We start from the raw sequence: 24,432 nt of genomic DNA on the forward strand, positions 1-24,432 counted from the left end.
TACAGTGGGACTTCGCTAACCAGTGGGTAACATCATGGTGGCTGTGTCTAGCATTCCTGTACGGTCTGTCACTAGAAACTACTACTGCAGAGGCTGATGTGTCAGTATTTTTTTATCTGTCACCCCAACTTTACAGAAGTCTTTCACTAAATTGCTGCAGTTTCCCTTTAAATGTCCCCACATTATGGACAATACATTTACATCACTTAAAATTAAGGTCAGCAGTGGTGGATGAAAATGATATGCAAAATGGGCTCAGCATCCAGCAGCAGCCATGTTAGCCCTTCACTCTTCAATGATAGTGGCTTTACAGCCCATTAACTCTTTGAGGCATCATGGGCGCAGAGTGGATGATAAGGTGTGTGGGGGGGTGTTTGAGCCTCCATGGATAAACTTAATGACTAATAATTGGTAGTTAAGTGCAGATTGAAAGAGCCTGCTAACGAGTGTCTGCTCAGAATTCAACTGTGTGTGTGTGTGTGTGTGTGTGCGTGTGAGTGCCCTTCACTGGATGCTATCATGATGATAGCACACACACACACAGCAGATGTTCACTGAAATGAATGATGGTGCCGATTTCCATTTGAATGCTGAGTGGAAGTTATCAGGTGCAGCTATGGAGGGACAGCATCGCTGATGCTGTGTATGAGGCAGATGATAAAAAGATCACAACAGCACATAACAGTTGTATTGTTTCAGATTCTCTTTGTTTTGTGGCTTTGCATTAACTTTTCTCTATGATATGATGGGAAATGATAATCCATGTTTACCCAGACGAGGTGGAGTCAGACTTGTTGTGTCTGGCTGGGGTGGGAGAGGGTCAGCTAGTTGTTGATGCATTCCATTACCATATGAATGACCGCTCCTCCAGCAGGAAATCACATTAATACACCGCCCTGCCTGCTGTTGTTTGCATTATTAAAAGAATGAAAAAAAAAGGAAAAATAGGTGCCAGGAAGTGCACACACACTTTTGTATAAACCTCTCCTTAGATGACCAGATAATCAGTGCTAAACTTGCAGCATCTAAACAATCGATGGACGCTCAGGGACTTCCCCAAACAGAACAAAGGCTGCTGGGTAATCAGCCAGTGAGCTTCGACTGTAACGAGGGAGATTGCTGAAGAGGAAGAAACGGACAACATTTATTCTTTAGTCGATTCTTTTTTTTCTTAGTTTGTTTAAGGAAAACTTTTTATATATTTTTTTGTCTTTTCTGAACGAAGACACTACAAGCAGACACCAAACACATGAAAACACACCTGAGAATCATTGAGCTTGTCAGGTACAATCTTACGTGTCCCCCTATATTTTGTACATGTAACGTATGGTGTTCTCAAGGGGTCAAAAATAGAAGAACATGCTGTTATCCTACAACCCTGAACGGAAAATATCATTATCTAAAGAGTGTGCCTTCACGGTGTAGTTGTTAAGACATTTGCCTTATACACAGGAGATCTCCACTTTGAGCACAGGAGAAGACACAAACTCATCCCCAGGGAGAAAAAAAAATACTGTGCCAAATTAAAAATGTGGATCCCTCCACAATGAGGGAGCAAACAAAAGTAGCTGTGTTTCGGCCTCATTGGCAGAAACACAAGTAGCTTCTGGCGAAAACAGCCTGAAGGTTAAACTGAAGTTTGCATCCTGCTATTTTAGGGACAAATTTACCACATTTGGTGTTTGCATTTAAAAAAAGGACTGTCGGTATTTACAAAATGGGATTGCATGTAAAAGGTGGGAATCCTGTTGCATATTCTGAGTTAGTGATGTGTCGGTCGCGAATGAAACGGCTCTTAGAGCCAACTCTTTGAAGTGAATGACGCGAGCCATGGGTTTTTTTTCCTTTCTCTCACCCTCTCTCGCACTTTTTTTTCGCTTCACTCCGCACGCGAGCCTTGTGCTTTGCGCTGGGAAGAGGGGGGAGGGGCCGTAGTTACATTCGCTGTAGCACAGGAACAGAGCCGGAGGGAAAGAGACAGAGAAAGAGAGCCAGGGACAACAACGTCACATTAGAAAGCTATAGTAATCATCCACAACTATTTTCAGTTGCGGATGATAAAGGATTCAGAAACTTTATTCATGCAGCCCCATATGACAGAGAATGTGCATCTTCTTTTTGTTTTCATATTTTTTCATATTTATATTTAATTGCCTCTCCGTGAATCGCTACCTTATCATGGTGGAGGGGTTTGTGTGCCCCAGGGATCCCAGGGTTGTCTGCGGGCTTTTGCCCGCAGACAACATAGCCATGGGTCTCCCATGGCAAATTGGTCCTGGTGAGGGACCAGACAAAGAGCAATTCAGAAGACCCTTATGAGGAAAACATCGAGGGAACAGTTTACCCTTCCCGGGATAGGGTTACCGGGGCCTCGCCCTGGAGCCAGGCCAGGGGAGGGTGCCCGAGGGCGAACATCTGGTGGCCAGGCCTTAGTCCATGGGGCCCAGCCGGGAACAGCCCGAAAAGGGGACATGGGCCCATCCTCCCGCAGGCCCACCACCCACAGGAGGCGCCGTAGGGGTGGGGTGCATTGTGTGCTGGGCGGTGGCCAGGAGCGGAGGCCCTGGCGGACTGATCCCCGGCTACCAAGACTGGCAATTGGGACATGGAATGTCACCTCTCTGGTGGGGAAGGAGCCTGAGTTACTGCATGAGGTTGAGAGGTACCGGCTAGATATAGTCGGGCTCACCTCTACGCATGGCTTGAGCTCTGGAACCAGTCTCCTGGAGAGGGGCTGGACTCTGTCTCAGTCTGGAGTTGCCCCTGGTGAGAGGCGGCGGGCTGGGGTGGGTATTCTAATATCCCCTCGGCTTGCTGCCGGTATGTTGGGGTTCTTCCCGGTGGATGAGAGGGTTTGTTCCCTGCGCCTTAGGGTCGGGGAATGGGTCCTGACTGCCATCTGCACTTATGCGCCGAGTGGCAGTTCAGAATACCCAGCCTTCTTAGAGTCCCTGGGTGGGGTGCTGGAAGGTTCTCCACCTGGAGACTCTGTTGTCCCACTGGGAGACTTCAATGCTCACGTGGGTAACAACAGCGAGACTTGGAGGGGCGTGATTGGGAGGAACGGCCTCCCTGATCTGAACCCGAGCGGTGTTTTATTATTGGACTTCTGTGCAAATCACAGTTTGGCCATAACGAACACCTTATTCAAACATAAGAGTGTCCATAAGTGCACGTGGCACCAGGAAGCTCTAGGCCGCAGGTCGATAATCAATTTTGTTATCGTATCACCAGACCTGCGACCATATGTTCTGGACACTCGGGTAAAGAGAGGGGCTGCGCTGTCAACTGATCACCACCTGGTGGTGAGTTGGATCAGGTGGCGGGGGAGGATGCTGGACAGACCCGGTGTACCTAAACACGTAGTGAGGGTGTGCTGGCAACGTCTAGCAGAGGCCGGAGTCCGCGAGATCTTCAACGCACACCCAGAGCTTCAACAGCATTTCAAGGGAGACTGGGGACATTGAGTCCGAATGGACCATGTTCAGCATCTCCATTGCCGAAGCTGCTGCATTGAGCTGCGGCCGCAAGGTGGTTGGTGCCTGCCGTGGTGGTAATCCCCGAACCAAATGGTGGAGCCACCAGGCTGAAGAAGGAGTCCTATCGGGCTTGGTTAGCCTGTGGGACTCCGGAGGCAGCCGACAGGTATTGACAGGCCAAGCGGAATGCGGCTCGGGCAGTGGCTGAAGCAAAAACTCGGGTGTGGGAGGAGTTTGGAGAGGCCATGGAAAAAGACTTTCGGACTGCCTCGAAGAGATTCTGGCAAACCGTCAGGCGTCTCAGGAGGGGTAAGCGGTGTTTTACCTGCACTGTGTATATTGCTGGCGGAGCGCTGCTGACTTCGACTGAGAAAATTGTCAGGCGTTGGAAGGAATACTTCAAGGACCTCCTTAATCCCACTGACTCGATCATTTCCACTACTTGTTCTTCACTTCCTCTTACAAAACTATAGAGTCAACCTTCAGAATAAAATGGATTTAAGGCTAATTTTGAAAGAAGTCTTCCAGAGTGAAGTCAGTTTTCAAAACTTTGAATAGTTCCACGTGTCCTAGCTTTGTTTATCCAATCAAATGGATGTGCCCATCTGGGATTTTTTTTACACCATTTAAAAAAATAATTGGCTAACCAGAGCTGATGCTGTTTGCATGTCATGTGGGAGGTAAGGTAATGATGGGAAACACTCTGGAGACTCAGCTGTGCTGATCGATTGATACTAACAACACAACACAATACAAGACAGAGACACAAACTGCATTTTACCTAATAGACTATAACAATGCTGGTCTTGTATTTTTAGCCTTTATGGACTCTGGATTTGTGAGCACTTCTGTATGTTTTAGTTCTTAGTTATATTAATATTTTTACAAATATTTTAGTTTTGACTGAAACTTTTATATATATGTTGCTTAGTAAATATAACTAAAGTATACAATGTCATAGCAGGTAAATTGCAGACACAGGACATGCGTTGGTTGGAAGAGTATTAAACAAGATATATCTCTAAACAAATGTCTTATATCGTAAGGAAAAGACCCTACATTATTTTACTGAAAACCCAACGACCTGACATTCACCATAAGCAAAAATTCAGATGTGGTGGGTAGGAATAATTTAATAAGAATAGATTTCTGACGGAGTCATAGACATTGTAAGGAATAGATGTAGCTTCTGGAAAACAGCCTTCAGTTTGCTCTCTCTGTGACCTCAGTAAACACTTCTGATTATTAAGGGCTCAACCACTAGTTTCAGGTCAAAATGAATTAAACATGAAGGCCATTTTGTAAATTATGGTCATTATTAAATTCAGAAAGAAAGATTATCCAGGGTATGTTCATTGGCTAATGACTTGTCAATCACCATGTTCAGCTAAAAGCCTCAAAATAAGACTTCACCAACCAACCAGCGATGTTGTGTTGGCTACACCTATCTTTTATACTCGTTATGAGGAGCCATTTATGGACAGGGGAGGGGGCAGCCATCTGCCATAACTAGTTGGGGGTAGAGGGGAAAGTGAAGATCGACTTATTCTGAAGGTCAAATCACAACACCGGGTAAGGCATTAGCCATAAAATACTGTTTACACATTTCACTTTCTATGTTGCTGAATATTTGAATTGTTTTCTGATCTCCACTGGGGAATGTGAACTTAAAAATAATATCCAGTGTGGAGTGTTTTGTTTGTTTGTTTGTTTTACATGTACAAATATTAACTGTTTGCAGGTGAATATTATGGTACCCAAGCACATAACACTACACAGGCATAAATATCCCGCAATGATGATTGCTGAGATCTAACCAATGCTGTCATTAAAAAGTAAAAGTAAAAAAAAAAAACAAAGGCGAGAGCGAGAGGCAGGGTGCACCCTGCAAAACTAACTGAAATAAAAAATATAGTTAATATCTTGAGTTTGTCTGTGTGTTAAAATGTATTTGTACTGTTGTATTTTGATATTGAACTTCTCAACAATATCACAAACTAAATGATTTTGAGCAATAAAACAACTCAACAAACCAACTGAAACTAAACTGATTTTTTTAAAGAACGTAAATGCAAAAAAAACAAACAAAATATTAGAAAACTGATCATAAACGAATAACTCTGGGTCTTACATTAACTGTTATTTTTTCACTTTGTCAGACAAAATGTTAATCAAGACTGTCTAATGAAGAATTCTCTCTAATTGGCTAAACATTCTCATGAAGTGACATGTTATGACTTAACTAGTGCAGCTGAAACAATTCATACCTCTGAAATTCATTCAGACCCAGGTTAAACAATAGTACTGGGTAATTAGACACAAGCTCTGACAGGCACAGCTGACAAAACCAGAGCAAACTTGTTATCCTTAAGATGGAGTAAGCAGGATATTGTGGTCTTAAAAACTCAATTAACTTTGTATTTGCAAATAAAAAGTTGTGTGTTCTATCACTCGCTGTAATACAAAGTTTCTCTGGAGCTGCTAAACCCACTTGAACTGTGACCTCAGCACTGAACTGAAGAGGAAGCTGATTGCTTTAGACGTGTTCTCCTGTGTCTCCTGTGTTTAGTTACTTAGACTAATTCTTGGAAGCCGTGTTGTGATCTGTGTCGTATGTACCTGAGTGTGTAGTTTGTCGGTGTGGTGAAGAGGCAGCCGCTCACACTTTAAAGGAAATCGTTACCTCTTAATTAGAGCATTACTGCAGTGATAAAGTTACACCTCCAGATAATGATGTGTCTATCGGAGGCACATACAGAGCTCTACCTCTGCTAACTTTCTTCCTTTTCTGTTCTCTTGCTTTGTTCATTCAACCTTTAGTCTTTTTTTTTACTTCCCTCTATTCATTCTCACCTTTTATTTTCTTTTTCTTGATTTCCAACTCTTCTTCTCACAATTTTATTTTTTTATTCTTTTTTTATTCAAGTTGCAGTTCCACTAATGGCCACTTGAGGCCGCTTCCAGAAGTGAGTCAATATCCATAGACTCCCATGTTAAAATGTCCAAACTTACAGCAGAAATAAACATGTTTACTTTAAAATAAAATGTGTGCCAACAAAGGATGCACCAGCCAGCTGCTTACCTTATAACCTTTTAGGTTTAATTCAGCAAAACTATATTTCTAACCACAAGTCTAAGCTTGGGAACAAAGCAAAAATGACTTTTTGCAAAAAAAAAAAAAAAAAAATGTTTTTGATGGCATGCCAGTTAGAATGATTACTTTTTGTCTCCTGGTTTCCAAGGCATGCTTCTGTCTTTTTGTCTCTCTTGGCTCTTCACCATATTCTTTGTGTTTTTACATTTAACAGCTCTTACATACTGTGGCATCATGTATATCTGTGAGTCTGGTGACAGTTACAGGACATTCCCGTGTGTGTGTTTGCTGACACGCAGTGTTTGTAGTCTCGCAGCACTGACAGCGTCAGCGTGGCGCTCGGTGCTACACGAGGCCCTTCAGGCTTCCTCCTCTCTGCTGAGGCTCAAAATGGCTTCTGTCTCACATCTCCGTTCTCAGTCATGAGCTACTGACGCGTGTTCAAAGACGACAACAGAGCTGGAACATGGCAGCCGCTTCGCCTGCCTTCAAACCTGTTTACAATCGAGTGAGCTGAAGACAGTTCGCTATGACCTCATACCTGAACGCTGCTCGGTCTGTCAGCTGCTTCAGTCACTTTGCATCTTAATGGCTTGAACCTCTCCCACAGAATCCAGACCACTGATACGATTAAAAGGGTTAAGTTGTGGTGTTAAACGATTGGCAGTGACTCCCAGTCTCTCAGTATATGAGTTTAGCGCCTCTATAGACTGTTTACTGTGTTTTTGCTAGCTTCGGGTACTCTGTCTGATTCCTATAGCCATATTTCTTGTTATAATAGCTTTTGGTCTTTGTTTTGGAGAAGGAAAACCACAAAAAACCCAGGAAAGAATTCCAGCTAACCTGACCCCAGGGTCATGCTAATGTCACATTAATGCAGGAAAAGTTCTAATTGATTTTCTCAACGCAATATTGATTCATGTAGTAATGCTCGCGTCTGTTTGTTGGAAGTACTGAAACACGTAATGTTTGTTTCTGACTCCTTCACTATGTTAACTAGTTGCTATGTTTTCTGTTGTTTGATTTGAAACTAAGAATTTACCAGATTAATCTGCTGCTGTGTTCACTTAGCTAAGCCTCAAGAATTGCAGCCATCCTCCAAATAACACCTGAAAATGTTAAGTTAATCAGCAGCTGTCTGTGAGCAGATGAATGTGTGATGATCCACTGAGGCTAATGAGATCAAACACATTTAGGGCTTTACTAATAAGCTGATGGCTCAGGTTATATTTCTGTTAATTAGTCAGTAATTAACTGAGGCTGTTATAGAAACTTGTTAATGTGAAACATAATCCCAAAAGGCAACTAAGTAAAGGTGTGTGAACACTCGGACTGAGCAGCAGTAGCATTGATGCAGAGATGCTCCAGCATGCAGGAAGAGGTGTTTATATGTGCTGTTTTCACTCTATGTTTCTGCAGTGCCTCCTCAGTTCCTCAACTACCCGACCAACACGTACGCCTATGAGTCAACCGACATCGAGCTGGAGTGTGCTGTGACAGGAAACCCGCCGCCGACCGTCCGCTGGATGAAGAACGGGGAGGAAGTCATCCCGAGTGACTACTTCCAGATAGTGGTGAGTCACTCAGAAAAGTATACACATACAGTCCTTGTGAAAAATGTGGACACACCTACAGAGGTAAACTAAGGCCACCTCAGCTATGAAATACCACATATGGAGTTCTGTAGCAAATAAAAAAGTGTTAAAAAGTAGCCTGTGTTTCACATTTTAGACCATAGCCTTACACGCGTCACCTGTTACTGCACGTTATAACTCTTTTATCTTTTCACCAGTATTAATTCAATAGCTTCCAGCCTACAGTAGTTACTGTGTGTGTAAAATACCCATCTGAAAAAAGGGCAAACAGACTGTAACTGTAATACACATGTATTCCAAGTTTACTAGGTACATATTGTCAGTACTGTTTTTTGCCTTAAGAAAAGCTTAAATTTTTGGTCTCTTAGATTTACCAAGGTGCTAGAAACAGAGGTTTTGGTCCATATTAGCATGACAGCATCACCTAGTTCCTGCAGATTTGTCAACTGCACATCCATGAAGCAAGTTTCTCATGCCACCACTTCCTGTATTGGATTGAGATCTGGTGACTGTGGAGATCGTTTGAGTACAGAACTCACTGTCATGATCAAGAAACCAGTTTGAAATGATTTGAGCATTCTGACATGGTGTGTTGGCCTGCTGGAAGCAACCTTCAGATGATGGGTTTTGCTGTGGTGCTCTGACTTCAGTCAGCAAGGCATTTTTGCCCAGAGATCTGCAGCTCGCTGGATATTTTCTCTTTTTCAGACTATGCCATAAACCCTAGAGACGGGCGTGTGAAAGAATCCCAGCAGATCAGCAGTTTCTAAAATACTCAGACCAGCCCACCTGGCACTAACAACCACACCACACTCAAAGTCACTTTATTCCGATGCTGGGTTTGTCTTCACCTTGCCTTCATGCATGTGATTCCATTTTCCAGTAAAGAAGCATTTTAATAAACATAAACAGAATCTTTAAAAAAAACACAAATAAATAAAGCAGCACAGACACACCATTTTTTCCCGTATATGTTTTTAATGTGAAAAATTATGCAGTTATAACAGAACCGCAGGGAACTGTGAAATCAATGAATTTGAGAATTAGAGAGAGCATTAGAGAGAGAGCTAGAATATGGACTCTTGTAATTGAATAATCCAATAATCTGGGTCATCCAACATATTCTGCTGCAGACATTTTTGTTCATGCACACTTTTTGATTTGGTGTAACTGACATATTTTTCACTTGTACAAAGCTCTTAGCCAGACTCTTAATTTTCTGACATGTTGTTGTCTTTCTTGTGTCTTAGGACGGCAGTAACCTGCAGATTTTGGGCTTGGTGAAATCAGATGAAGGATTTTATCAGTGCATCGCGGAGAACTCTGCTGGCAGCTCTCAGGCGATGGCTCAGCTGCTGCTCCGAGAGCCAGGTAGGCACACACACACACACACACACACACACGCACACACACACACACACACACACAGCTTACACATGTCATATCCCTCTGCTGGTTACAACCTAAACATCCAGCTGTCATCACCTGCCATCCTCATTTCTATCATTACCTCTTCAGTTTCAAACTTTTGTTCATATTTCTGTCCCCGTGTGGTGGTGGTCTATCTAATTAACTGGCAGATGTCGCTGATTAGAGTTATTTAAGTTGTAATTATATGTGAGGGAAGCAATAATTATAAATTATAACATTATTAGGGTTTACAGAGGAATGGTCTAAAGTCCTGACCAGAAGTCCTGGTTAAAGTAATATTAATATATATATTTATATGTAAATAAGCATTAATAATCTTTTTGTTGACTTACAGTAATTTTGCAATGACAAATATTCTGAAATTCATATTCTGAAGCCCAACGGTTTCGCTGCAGTCTGCTTTATGGGTACATTTTTTCCACGTTAAATATTTCCTATTGATGGATTTATTTTAGCTCTATGAATTATGCTAACTTTGCTAAAAAGAACAAGATGACTTAAACACCCTGCACGACATCAGTCATGTTCATCCATGTATATCAGGTTTTTTAAATGTGTGAGCTAGGTCCGTTTAAGCTCTGGGTTCAGTCCATTATACATTAATACAGACCCTCTCAGTGTGATCAGAGGTACCCTACAAAGATGTATCTGTTCTGTTAGGGTGTATAAAGAAGCTGGATACAGGTAGAGCGTGTGCAGCTATTAAATCAGGGCTTGTTGTAGCTCTTTTAGCTGCTTTTGTGTTGGTAATGCATACAGTGATGCTCCTCCTATTTCTTTCTTTGTCTACACATTTAATGTAACAGTAGGTAATTAGCATGTGTTTGCTGTGTTTGCTGTTAAATTTGTTGATTTTGTTTTTTTTCTGAATGGCTGTAGGGTGTTGAGAGTGAGAGTGCTAATGTGTATTAACAGTTTAATTAGATGCACATTGTAATGTTAAATTGTATCTGTAATATTCTTGTGTTAGTTTATAGAAGGGCAGCCTTGAATGAGCAGTCTAAAGACATTACATTTTGTTTATTGGATATTAACTCTAGCCAATAATTATTTTCATCTTGCTTCCCAGAGGAGATTGGTTATAGCTACAGACCAGAGATGGACAATTAATTTTCTCAGGAGGCCACATGAGAAACTGGAACTGTTTTGGAGAGGCGCAACAATAAACTGAACTCGATTCTACTCGATATTAATTGTATCTCTTCATAAGCTTAACAACAGTTCCAGGTTCTCATGTATCCCATTGGGAAAATTAATTGCCCACCCCTACATAAAGACAGTATAAAATATGAACATACTTTCTAGCTCTGAAAAGTGAAGCCATTGGAGAGGTTCCAATGGTCCTATGGAAGTCTATGGGAAAATGGGCCTTTCCTGAGGAGCTCATGTTTCAGTTCAAGTCAGTCTTTTAAACTTTCTCCACTGTTCGTATTATAGAGGTTTAGACAAGTGAAAGACTCCTGATTCATTCTCGGGAGGAGACACAAATCCTTTTAGGGCTGCATGACATCTTGGTGTATATCAATACAGATGTGGTTTGATGACCATTGGAACAGTTTCTGTGTTCACTCTGATTCAAACCCAGTCATTTCTTCTATAAATAGGCTGAAATAGGAGTGAAAATACTCAGTTCAGAAAGAACCAGAGTTCAATTTAAATAGATTAAATGCAGCAGGTGTGAAAACACTGAAAACACAAAACAAAATCTATATCAAAGACCACCTGACCCAAATCAGCAGCCTACTGGTAAACCGCTCAAACCACTGGATCATCCCAAGTTTTCCACCTTTCATTTTTTAGCTGCCCCACCCTAACTGATGCTGGATACACATTTATTAGACTTTATTTACCATACAGAGGGCTGGCCCTTTCAGGGCGGTCTGCTCGAGCCCTAAAATCAAGCAACGATCCTTTGGCCCTGTCCCCGGTGGATGTGGCCTGTTCTTACATTTGGTTTTGTCAGTAATCACATCACAGTCACAGCTGAGAGAACAGCAGGAGCTGGCCCATTTTGGCAAAGCCATTATTTGTTGTGTTGTTGTTTGTGTTGGTGTTGAAATCCAGTTAGTCATGTGGAGCGACATAAGCTACCATCTGACACACCCACAGACTCACACACATGCACAGTTATAGGGAGATGTGAACAGCTCAGCCACTCTGCAGAACACCTGAGTCAGCACAATAGAATCATTTTGCATCTAAATGGACCAGCAGCTGTGTGCACGTGTGGATGTGTGCGTTTGTGTATGTGTATGGCTATAACCACTCTGAATTATCCTGGTTGTGATCCTGGACTGTGTAGTATCTGTTTATTTGAAACCTAGATGTTTTAGAGAAGCTAAGCTCGTTGCGAGATAATTGTTACAGGAGCTCGGATATGTGCGCTCGTGTAAACAGCTGATGCAGGCTACTGGTCACAGTCTGCAGCCTGCAGTCTTCAGCTGAAGTCATGTGATGTGAGTGGAACAAATGTGCTGCCAGCAGCAAATAATCATCTTTTTTTATTTTTAGATTGCATTTTTAGTCTCCAAGTCACAGAGGAGCGCACAGCTTTATTTACTGCACAGACAACCGGGCTTTAATTGGAAATGGGCTGCGTGTCTTCTGTTATCATTTAAACTTAACTCACCACAGCTGCTTTTTGTTGTCAACACGAACTCCAGGCTTTCTTCATCTGTTTTATATTAAAAGCCTTGCAGTGAAGCAAGTCAGCATCGCCAGGCTTTATTGTGAAATGACAGCAAGAAAATATTTTTAAAAAGAACCCTGATTACAAAAATATATATAGCCTATTATAACATGAACATCAGCACACACACACACACACATATATGTGTGTACATATATGTATATATATATATATATATATATATATATATATATATATATATATATATATATATATAGCAGCTGAGCGAGACAGATAAATATGAAGGCATACCGGCTTGGACGTCGCCCGGATCAACAAGGTCCGCGTCAGGTGTTTAGGAACCAGGGCACCCTGACGAGAAGTGGGCTACTGGAAGAAGAAGGCATCGGTGGGCAAGAGACAAAAACAGGGCGTTGTTGGAATGCTACTACGCAAGTAACCCTGGCGGAAGGGGTTACATGAATAGGATGAGGGACCTATGGATTCTTCGATACCCAACATCCACAATGACAGCAAAACAACTAGTAGTTCAGTGTTCCAACATTCGAAAGAAGGGACTGCTCTCACAGCTAGAGATTGACGAGGTACAACATAAAAAATGCTACGGCAAGGGGGAGCCAGGACGCCAGGTCAGGAGGGAGATATCATCACCCCCACCCGAGATTGGGTACCAAGTGCGATAGGAGAAGGATCGTTGAGTGCGAGAGGAACTGACCTGAAAGATAGGATCATGGCCAAGCTTGAAACCTGGACCCTCCGTAGCCGGTTACCAAGATTACGTGAAGTACCCTCAGAAGGTCTGCTAGATGATGTTAATGCAGCACTACGGACGATACCTACAGCCACGATTACCGACACTAACAAGCTGATCTACAATACGGCAGCAGTGATCAGTGAGATGCTTGGCTACAAGTTGAACAGCCACAAGGGGCAGTACCCTCCATGGAGAAGGAGGCTAGAGGCTAAGATCAAGGTAGCACGGAGGGAGGTTAGCCAACTATCAGAGTTGCAGAAAGGCACGATGAGGAAGGTGCCTAAGAAGTACAGGAAGCTGTCCATACATGAGGCCTTGGAAACTGCCAAGCAACGACTCACAGCCTTGGCCAACCGCTTGAGGAGGTACACCAGAGAGATAGAAGGCAGGAGAATAAACCAGCTGTTCTCCACAGAACCAGCCAAGGTGTACTCTCTATAATATATAGATAGACCCTTAAAAAAAAAAAAAAAAAACCCATCTCGCCCCTACGGGCGGTTTATCCTTCAAGCTCGGGTCCTCTACCAGAGGCCTGGGAGCTTGAGGGTCCTGCGCAGTATCTTAGCTGTTCCTAGGACTGCGCTCTTCTGGACAGAGATCTCCGATGTTGTACCCGGGATCTGCTGGAGCCACTCGCCTAGCTTGGGAGTCACCGCACCTAGTGCTCCGATTACCACGGGGACCACCGTCACCTTCACCCTCCACATCCTCTCGAGCTCTTCTCTGAGCCCTTGGTATTTCTCCAGCTTCTCGTGTTCCTTCTTCCTGATATTGCTGTCATTCGGAACCGCTACATCGATCACTACGGCCGTCTTCTTCTGTTTGTCTACCACCACTATGTCCGGTTGGTTAGCCACCACCATTTTGTCCGTCTGTATCTGGAAGTCCCAGAGGATCTTAGCTCGGTCATTCTCCACCACCCTTGGGGGCATCTCCCATTTTGACCTCGGGACTTCCAGGTTATACTCGGCACAGATGTTCCTGTACACTATGCCGGCCACTTGGTTATGGCGTTCCATGTATGCCTTGCCTGCTAGCATCTTGCACCCTGCTGTTATGTGCTGGATTGTCTCTGGAGCATCTTTACACAGCCTGCACCTGGGGTCTTGCCTGGTGTGATAGACCCCAGCCTCTATGGATCTTGTACTCAGAGCTTGTTCTTGTGCTGCCATGATTAGTGCCTCTGTTCTGTCTTTCAGTCCAGCTTTGTCCAGCTACTGGTAGGATTTCTGGATGTCAGCCACCTCCTCTATCTGCCGGTGGTACATACCGTGCAGGGGCCTGTCCTTCCATGATGGTTCCTCGTCTCCCTCCTCTTTCTTGGGTTTCTGCTGCCTGAGGTATTCACTGAGCACTCGGTCAGTTGGGGCCATCTTCCCAATGTATTCTTGGATGTTCGTTGTCTCATCCTGGACTGTGGTGCTGACACTCACCAGTCCCCGGCCCCCTTCCTTCCGCTTAGCGTACAGCCTCAGGGTGCTGGACTTGGGGTGAAACCCTCCATGCATGGTAAGGAGCTTTCTTGTCTTTATGTCAGTGGCTTCTATCTCCTCCTTTGGCCAGCCTATTACCCCAGCAGGGTACCTGATCACAGGCAGGGCGTAGGTGTTGATGGCCCGGATCTTGTTCTTACCGTTCAGCTGACTCCTCAGGACTTGCCTGACCCTCTGCAGGTACTTGGTGGTTGCAGCCTTTCTAGCGGCCTCTTCATGGTTCCCATTCGCCTGCGGGATCCCCAGGTACTTGTAACTGTCCTCTATGTCTGCAATGTTGCCTTCTGGTAGTTCAATCCCCTCAGTTCTGACTACCTTCCCTCTCTTCGTTACCATTCGACTACATTTCTCCAGTCCGAACGACATTCCAATGTCATTGCTGTATAGCCTGGTAGTGTGGATCAGTGAATCGATGTCTCGTTCACTCTTGGCATACAGCTTGATGTCATCCACGTACAGGAGGTGGCTGACAACTGCTCCGTTCCGTAGTCGGTATCCGTAGCCAGTCTTGTTAATGATCTCACTGAGGGGGTTCAGGCCTATGCAGAACAGCAGTGGGGACAGAGCATCTCCTTGGTAGATCCCGCACTTGATAGTGACTTGTGCTATGGGCTTGGAGTTGGCCTCTAGTGTTGTACGCCACATCCCCATTGAGTTCCTGATGAAGGCTCTTAGGGTCCTGTTGATCTTGTACAATTCTAAGCATTCCAGGATCCAGCTGTGGGGCATTGAGTCATAGGCCTTCTTGTAATCAATCCAGGCAGTGCACAGGTTGGTCAGTCTGGTCTTGCAGTCTCGGCTGACTGTTCTGTCTACCAGTAGCTGGTGTTTTGCACCTCTGGTATTCTTGCCAATCCCTTTCTGTGCCCCACTCATGTATTGACCCATGTGCCTGTTCATCTTAGCCGATATGATGCCTGACAGGAGCTTCCATGTAGTACTGAGGCAGGTTATTGGTCGGTAGTTGGATGGGACCGGTCCCTTCTTGGGGTCCTTGGGGATCAGGACCGTTCGACCTTCGGTTAGCCATTCCGGGTGTCTCTCGTTAACTAGCAGCTGGTTCATTTGTGCTGCCAGACGCTCGTGGAGTGCAGTCAGCTTCTTCAGCCAGTAGGCGTGAACCATGTCGGGCCCTGGTGCTGTCCAACTCTTCATACTGGAGACCCTTTCTTGGATATCTGCCACTGTGATGGTTACTGGTCCCTGTTCAGGAGGTCGCTATGGTCTGCCCTCAGATCCACTAGCCACTGAGCGTTGCCGTTATGGGTTGCGTCCTTCTCCCATATGCTCTTCCAGTATTGCTCCGTCTCCAGCCTTGGTGGTGCTGTTCTCTTATTGTTCCCTTGCCACTGAGAGTACACCTTTGCTGGTTCTGTGGAGAACAGCTGGTTTATTCTCCTGCCTTCTATCTCTTTGGTGTACCTCCTCAAGCGGCTGGCCAAGGCTGTGAGTCTTTGCTTGGCAGTTTCCAAGGCCTCAGGTATGGACAGTTTGCTATATTTCTTATGCACCTTCTTTGCCGCACCTTTCTGCAACTCCGTTAGTTGGCTAACCTCCCTCCGTGCTGCTTTGATCTTGCTCTCTAGCCTCCTTCTCCATGGAGGGTACTGCCCCTTGTGGCTGTTCAGCTTGTAGCCAAGCATCTCACTGATCACTGCTGCCGTATTGTAGATCAGTTTGTTATTACATATATGTATATATATATATATATATATATATATATATATATATATATATATATATATATATATATATATATATGTGTGTGTGTATATGTATATATGTATATATATATATATGTATATGTGTATATATATAAGGGTCTGTAATATATATATATATATATGGAATAGAGCAGACTTTACTGAAACAGCTATTCTACATTCCAATTTTATTTTTTTTATTTTGCACAACATCACAACAGTAGTTGCTCCGAGGAGCTTCAATAATACTTGGTTAAAGTGGGAAGTTAAAACTCCCTTTTAACAGGAAGAAGCCTCCGGCAGGACCAGGCTCTCTGAGGAGGAGCCATCTGACATGACCGGTTAGGAGGGAGGGTGACAGGACAAAAGGCACACTGTGGAAGAGAACCAAGCAGGAGAGAGCGCCACTTCTCCCCTTTTTGTAATTAGCTGTTAGAGGTTAGACGTCTTATGCTAACAGTACTTTCACAGATTAGTGTGGTGGGCGTGGTTTTTGGCGAGGCGGCAGGGCAGGCTGACACATCGGAGCGCCATCAGTAATCACGTCTCCCTGCATAAAAAGAAGGACCTGGGTCCTGAGTTGTTGTTGTTGTGTATGTGTGGCTGGTAGCTGATAGGTGTGTAAGTGACGACAACAGAAACAAAAGAAATTTGAAAGTGCAAGAATATGTTCGAGTCTGCCATGTGTCTTCTACAATTATCATTTTCTGTTATAACTAGTGGAGTGCCCACTCCGGGTCAGGGATGAGTTCTTGCCCCAAGTGGAGGAGTGGGAGATCGACAGACGGATCGGTGCAGCGGCTGCAGCGATGCGCACGCTGTACCGGTCTGTTGTGGTGAAGAGAGAGCTGAGTGTAAAAGCAAAGCTCTCAATTTCGGGAGGGGCTCAGAGTGGACCTGCTGCTCCTCCACATCGAAAGGAGTCAGTTGAGGTGGTTCGGGCATCTGACAAGGATGCCTCCTGGGCCCCTCCTGGGTGAGGTTTTCCAGGCATGTCCCACCGGTGGGAGGCCCTGGGCAGACCGAGGACACGCTGGAGAGATTATATCTCTCGGCTGGCCTGTGAATACCTTGGTGTTCCCCCAGACAAGCTGGAGGAGGTGGCTGGGGAGAGGGAGGTCTGGGCTTCTCTGCTGGCCCCGGATAAGCGGAAGAAAACGGATGGATGGATGGATGGATGTTAAAACTAATTATGAAATCCATTTGAAGTGGGAAGTGGTAAATCCCAGGTTTCCAGTCAAAATTTTTAGTTAGTCAGACTTCTCACTGCAAAAGTTTGAGCAGTTACAATCGAATAATCCAAGATGGAATCAGTGAGCATACGTGGTAGTGAAACTGTAGAACTTCTTGACCTAATCTATGATACCAGTCCATAAATACTGGCCTCTGCACTTCTGCTGGTCAACCTACAGCTGCATTCAGACAGTGTTGATGGAGTAACGGAATACATGTACCGCCGTTACGTATTTAAAATACAAAATATGAGTAACTGTATTCCGTTACAGTTACCGTTTAAAAAGGTGGTATTTAGAATACAGTTACTTTGCTGAAATAAATGGATAACATGGCGGTATTTTCCTGTTTCATATTGTCACGGGTCAGGACTGTTTGGGTTTTGTTTGACAGCTATGTTCTGTTGTTCCAGGCGGCAGCGTTACGGTTGCCATGCTTACGCGGTGACGCGCTCTCTCTGCGACTGTGTGTTTCCTGGGTGAGAGAGCGCCTTTTTGTTGTTGTTGTTGTGCTAAGCTAACAGGCAGAATTTTACAGGCATAGCCCTAAAGAATGTAGCCTCATGGGCAGTGTAGTCCGTGCTGCAGGGAGAATGGACTGCCATACCCGTTATGTGTCTGTGAGCGCGAGGTGGGAGAAAAAGGAGAGTAGAAAAGTATGAGCTGTCATCGAGCAGAAACGGGAGCTGGAAGCATGTAAATATAATAATAACCACTGCAGCCAAGAAGAGTGCCTGACGAGCCCAGTTGTAAGTAAGCTATTAAGACTCGACTGTACACCGTGTTCGTCTTTTCCTCCGAAACAATAATTTATGTTGGAGCAGCCTTTCAACGCCTCTCTCTGTCTCTCTGTCTCTCGCTAGCAAAGTTGACAAAGTAAAGCTAGTTTTCGGCTACGAGCCCGACACGGAACCCGACGTATTAGCCAGAGGTCCCTTTACTACGGTTCGGAGCCGCAGACCTTCAGTAATAGTAATAAATCACACAGCAATAGTACATTCATGTAGTTGTAAAATGCATGATAATATATTAAGTAATCCAAAGTATTCAGAATACGTTACTCTCATTGAGTAACGTAACGGAATACGTTACAGAATACATTTTGGGGCATGTATTCTGTATTCTGTAGTGAAATACATTTTAAAAGTAACCTTCCCAACACTGCATTCAGAGTATCTTTATACATTCTAGTACCTGTGTTGCTCTTGCTTGGACAACACTTGAGGTCCTATTATATTTGTTGCAGTGGCTTTTTTGCCTGCAAACAGATGTCACTACAGCCTTGTCACCATTAATAACAGCACTGAGGCTGTGGTATGAATGGTGTCACTACTTAGATAAAACCTTCACATCAGTGGTGGTATAGTAGAAAAAGTTGAACTGCAAAGACATGATCACCATTACTGACCACACGAGTGTTTGGGATCACTAACTGATCAGTGGCAAGGCTCACATGGACAACAGCAGTGAAGTCTGGAAGAAATAAAGGCATTTTTCTATATCTAAGTGACACATGAATGACCAGATTTTAGATATATGTATAAGCTAAATAAAACACTGCAGACTTGTTTACATTTTTATATTAAACCTGGCCTAGATCAAAGATCAACGGTATGCTGGTGCTGGGGGAAAGTGTTTCATTATAATTCTTTTGGTTTCACATTCATTCACTTTAAGTTTGGACATCCAGTTCTTGACTTTGGTCAGAGAAAAACCAATGCTACACCGTAAAAAAAAAATCCTAAAAAAACAGTAATATTCCGGCAGCTGGGGCGCCAAAATAATACCACAAAATAACTTTCTCATGAAAATACGGTTATTTTCAGTAATGACAATACAGTTTGTTGCCCTAATTTTACATGGGATGTTGCCTTTTTCAAGTGCTTTTAAACATTAAATTAGGTACATTTTAATGTGATCAAACAATGAACTTACCTATAAACAAGGTCAATGAATGCGGCAATATGAATAATAATACTTAAATGTACAGAAATATACAGTTAACAGTTGGTTTAAATAATAATGGATTGCATTCATATAGCGCTTTTTGAGACCCTCAAAGCGCTTTACAATTCCACTTTATAATTCTCCTCTGGCCATCACCAGGAGGTGGTAGGTGAAGTGTCTTGCCCAAGGACACAACGACCGAGAGTGTCCGAGCCGGACATATGCATATGTACAGACAAATATATTTAAAAAACAAGAAAATTATGTTTTATTACATTTACAGTGATTTTACGTTGATTTACATTTGACATGTAAAATCACAGTCTATATATGTAAATTTAATGATATTCTAGAAGAACAGTACAAAACTGTAAAATACACAGTAACATACTTTTATATTACATTTTTTTAACAGTGTAGGTTTTAACATTCCCTCATTTTCTTTTGATTGGGAATTACAACCAATAGCAGCACATTGTATATTTGTTTCCTACTTTGTGAATTGCTGCTTTGCACAGGAAAGAAATCAGTTTCTTTGTAGGTCAAAATATATTTAGTATTTTTAAAATAATAAACATATTTGTTTTTAACAGGTGCTTCAGCAGGAGAGAGCATTTATATTATATTGACTCCAACAGGTTGAAATATTTTGAGATTAATAGCATAAGACAAAACACGTGAATACTTCTCGTCACCTGTTACCTGCGCTGTCACCTGTATGCCTTCATCTAACCTGCTCTGTCTTCTTTTCTTTCTTTTGTTCTTTCTTTCTTTGTCTTGACTTTAATCACTGTTCGGTGTGTTGCTTCTCCCCTAAGCCAGCAGCACAGATGGCGACACACACTCAGACATTAACAGGGTCAGATGGTTGGTGTTATCACTTGGTTGCTATCGCCACGGGAACCAAGCTTCCCAGCAGGCTCACAGCAGCCAATCAGACATTCCCAAGAGAACTCACGGCGGGTGTGTGTGTATGTGTGTGTATGGGGCCGGGTGTGATTGTCAGCATACCACCTTGTTACCCTTGACGATGCCAGGCCTCTTGATACTTGGAGTGACTCTTCTCTGACACACACACACACACACACACACATACACACACAATAATGGTTTTGTTCTCTCACACACTCAAAATTGCTCTCAGCGTGCATTTACGCAAATATGTTGTTCACTCAAGGAAAATTCCAGAACACACACTCACATGTAGTGCAGCTAAGTGGTTTCATTAATGCAGAATAAATGCAGGTGGTGATGCTCTCTGAATAAAGACACAATTTGAACCTCTCATTTTTTCTCTTTCACAGCATTAATATAAAGAGCCAGCTTTCCATACTCTTAGTATAACTAAGTAAAAGATATTTTACCCTTTCATTAGCACATTTGTTACTACCTAATATGGAAACTTAACTAGCTGTTGTTTAGAAATTTCATCAAACTGGAATGTGACCAGCAACTTTATAAGTCAATTCATGGAAGGAATTTTGTTTTGTTTGAGCATCAAAAACAACCTTAAGATATCCGTCTTTTTGCTAATCTTAGCTAGTGCTAGCCAGGATGGTGCTCTAACTGCAACACGATATAGGCCCTTGCCTAGCTTGCTTTAATATAGGAATATAACTGTAATATGAGCAGGTGGCAAAAAGTCCATTGATTGTAACATTTTGGCAACCTGCAGTCCTCATTATTTACAAACCTTTTCCAGTCTATCTGAGAATGACTGCAGTCAGTCTCAATCTTACCATAACTGTTTGGAGACAGGTTGCTTCCCACCAGATGATATTGAATTGTATGATACCAACCTTGACTATATGATGCTATATGACTGCACTGGCTAGCCATCTATAGGGTCAAGCTTGTCCTGTAGATATTTAATAGATAATGGTGACAACAGACAGTGCAAAAGATCCCCGTAGCTTCCAGGTGGCAATGGCAAAAACACTTTTCTTGAAGCTTCAAAATAGAAGTTCACAAACCAATGGGTAGACACATTAGCGTGTCCATCTTTCATAATGTTTCTGATTGTGACTTGCTGGTCAGTCAACTAGCTCCTTTATTGTGTAAAATCGACTCTTTTCTTCACTAAACTTACAGACAATTCAATGTGTCAGTGTGTTTCTCAATCATACATGACATATGTGACCTATTATGCACAACAATGCAGCTTAATGGTAAACTGCCATAAACACCACCAATTTAGTGGGAAACTTAACATAATGAACATAAACCTAACTTTTTCTCACAAGTGCCGCTGCAGTTTTTATGCCACCTTGAAAATATATAAAGTAGTTAAAAATCAACCACAATCATTTCTATCTAAAATATCAAGTGTCCTTCTTGAGAAAATGACATAAAATCCTATTATTCTCTAGTTGTTGCTTTTTTAGTGCACTTTATTTTTGTGTTAATATATGCCAGCAATCAGTCGGAATATCTGAGAGAGACAAATAGGGGTCGACAGAGGCTGATGGTGTGAATTCTTTATTTGGTGTGTATGATAATGGCTTCATACATGAGTAGAAAAGACAAAAAATATATCACACTTATCTCCCGGTCTCTGTTTTACAGTCTCCTCAGTCCTCTCTTACCCCTCTCTGCAGTACAGTCTCAGTTAAATCCTGGTGTGGATGCAATCTAAACTCTGGATCAGGATCTAAACTGCAGTCCAGTCATGTCTTCATTCCACCAGTCTCTTTTATTACTTTGTCCTCTCTCATTTTCTTGTAATTATTCACACCTATCCATTCACCTTTCCTCTCCTCTCTGTCAGAATCTCTTGTTGGACAGTTTAATTCTTCCATAATCCACAGTTTATCTTCCATGTCAGTCCAGCCATCCTTCACCCCTCTTTTTAACATCTCCCTTCTTTTGTTTCCACATGCAGAAATTTACCAGTATTATAAAGTTCAGGGCAAGAAAGAAAAGATGTTAAACTGTTTCAACATTTTCTTTCACATACACACAGTCATCTGCTCTTTCATTAGTCGTTAATTATTGAAATTTGTCACAGATTCCAGTTGAATGCAGCTTCTGTCACTGTGTGCATTCTTATTTTGGGCCATAAATCTCTTTAACATGTGACATGGTGGGGCCCTACCTCCCTTCTGGGAACAGATGAGTTCCCACAAAATAAGTACAAGAGATGCAAGTACTGTGTGTGTGTGTGTGTGTGTTCATACATTATCAACATTGTGAGCACAAAACGTTAACAGATTTGCATTGCTGGGAACCACATTTTATAGAGGGACAAAAAGTCCATTAAAAGTTTTAAGGTTTAATTTAAATTTACTTTTAGTCAAACAGTCCCAAGGCACCAGTCAGCAACCAATTTACTAGAGAAAGATGCATATTTCCCAACCATTAGCAAAAGGTTGCTGGAATTCGCTCTGTAATTTATTGTGAAATATCTATCTATCTATCTATCTATCTCGTAAAGTAAAATTTAGGTTTAGATAAGTCTTTGGGAAAAAAATGTCAGTATGTCCTCTGAAGTGGGTAAAACACTAGACTCTGCTCTGCATCGCAAATGTATGTTATTACAACTTGAAGGTCAGGATGACAGCACACACTTTTCATTGTTTCCTCGTGTTTGCCTACTTCCCTTTCATTTTCAATTGTTATTGGCTCCTTTTATTTCATATGTCCCTGCTGTCTGCTATCCTCACAACACGTAATTGGTCCCCTTCTTTTCTTTTTAATTGCTTCTTTTGTTCTTTAATTGTCTCCCTTCTTTTTATCTTTTCCTGCTCTATGCCTTTTTTTACTCTTTAAGTAACTCAGTTGTTTTTCATTTAGCTTGTAGTCTGCTGTTTTTCAATTTCGTATACCTTCATGTTTGCTCAGACTGTTTTCTCTTTGCCATAAATCCTGACACCAAATCGCTCTCATTAGGTGCTTTTGCTTGGCATGCTGTCTTTATTTGTTTTACCAAGTTGTTTGATTGCCCTGATTTGCTACATAACAGCTGACCTCTTGGTCTTTACCAGTGGTTAGCTGATTTGTTTGCTTCTCAGCCACTTACAAAAAAAAGAGAAGAAACTGTTGAGAAAAAAAAAGATAATAAATCAAGTCTCAGATGAAAATACTCTGACTGTTCACCTGTAACAACCCTGATACAGCTTGGCATTGTGTCTTCTTCTTTGGGATCTCTGTGTTTTGCTAAGGTTATGGTTGGAATTAAGAGGCATCATTTTCAAGTTGGCTACAGTCAGAATTTGGGTAAAGTTAATTTCAGTAATATTTATTGTGAAGTTCAGCATATGCAGGATATCTTCTCCTTGTCTGCCTTCACTGTCGCTGGCTATCAGCTCACATAATTTCCTAGGTATTTGTAAAACATGACATATATGGACAGGTCTACTGGAAACTGAACAACTTATTGGTAAAACAATTTGCTTTTCATCTGGAAAAGCTACGAACAAATAGAAAGAAACACAGCTTTTAGCAAAAAACCAATGGCCTGCGACTCGATGTTTAATAGAAAAAATACTAGTTCCAGGATAATACTGTGGTGAGGTGTGGTTTGTAGCTCAGCTGCCAGGGAGGGGTGGAGCAGTGGGTTCAGGGTGTGGTGTCAGGGGAGGTTGGCCAGCAAAGCACATCTGCATCATCTAATCATGCCTCCCCTGTTTCAGTAGGACACCAGGGCCTGACAAGAGAGCTGTGCTGTGCTGAACTAAAGTAAGGCAGCAGAAAAGCTGCACCCGCAGAGGGATTGAAGAGACAGCGTGAATAAACAGTCACCTGTCTGGCAACACTGTGTGCGTTGGGTCCTTCTGTTACAGATACATTACCCAATATTTATCCCTCTGAGCTCTAAAACATAACAGGCAGCAACCCAAATCATAAAACTACTAAACCCAGTATTTTGGAGAAGTGCAAAAAAGGGGAAAAAAAAGAAAAAATTTCTGAGAGCAAATTTAAAAAATAGAAAGCAAAAAAAAAATCTTTAAAATTATTTGGAGCATTACAGAAATGGTAACAGTTACATTTGTTGTTAATAATCTTTTTTCTTATTAACGCTTGTCAGAGAAAAGCGAATTTTAAATATAGACATA

The 24,432-nt window shown here is 42.5% G+C and overlaps 1 protein-coding gene across 4 annotated transcripts in view; it reads left to right on the top strand.

Annotated features, from left to right (window-relative positions):
- The window catches only part of dcc (DCC netrin 1 receptor), a 356,620-nt gene that overhangs the window by 151,064 nt on the left and 181,124 nt on the right, over positions 1-24,432 (top strand). For all 4 annotated transcript variants that reach the window (XM_084934587.1, XM_084934589.1, XM_084934590.1 and 1 more), the window contains 2 exons: positions 7,993-8,147; positions 9,419-9,539. In XM_084934587.1, the coding sequence (XP_084790713.1) occupies positions 7,993-8,147; positions 9,419-9,539 (276 nt within the window). The remainder of the gene's footprint in view (positions 1-7,992; positions 8,148-9,418; positions 9,540-24,432) is intronic.

Source organism: Perissodus microlepis, chromosome 7 (assembly GCF_051167445.1).
Source record: "Perissodus microlepis isolate ML-2025 ecotype Zambia chromosome 7, ASM5116744v1, whole genome shotgun sequence".
NCBI classification, from domain to species: Eukaryota; Metazoa; Chordata; class Actinopteri; order Cichliformes; family Cichlidae; genus Perissodus; species Perissodus microlepis.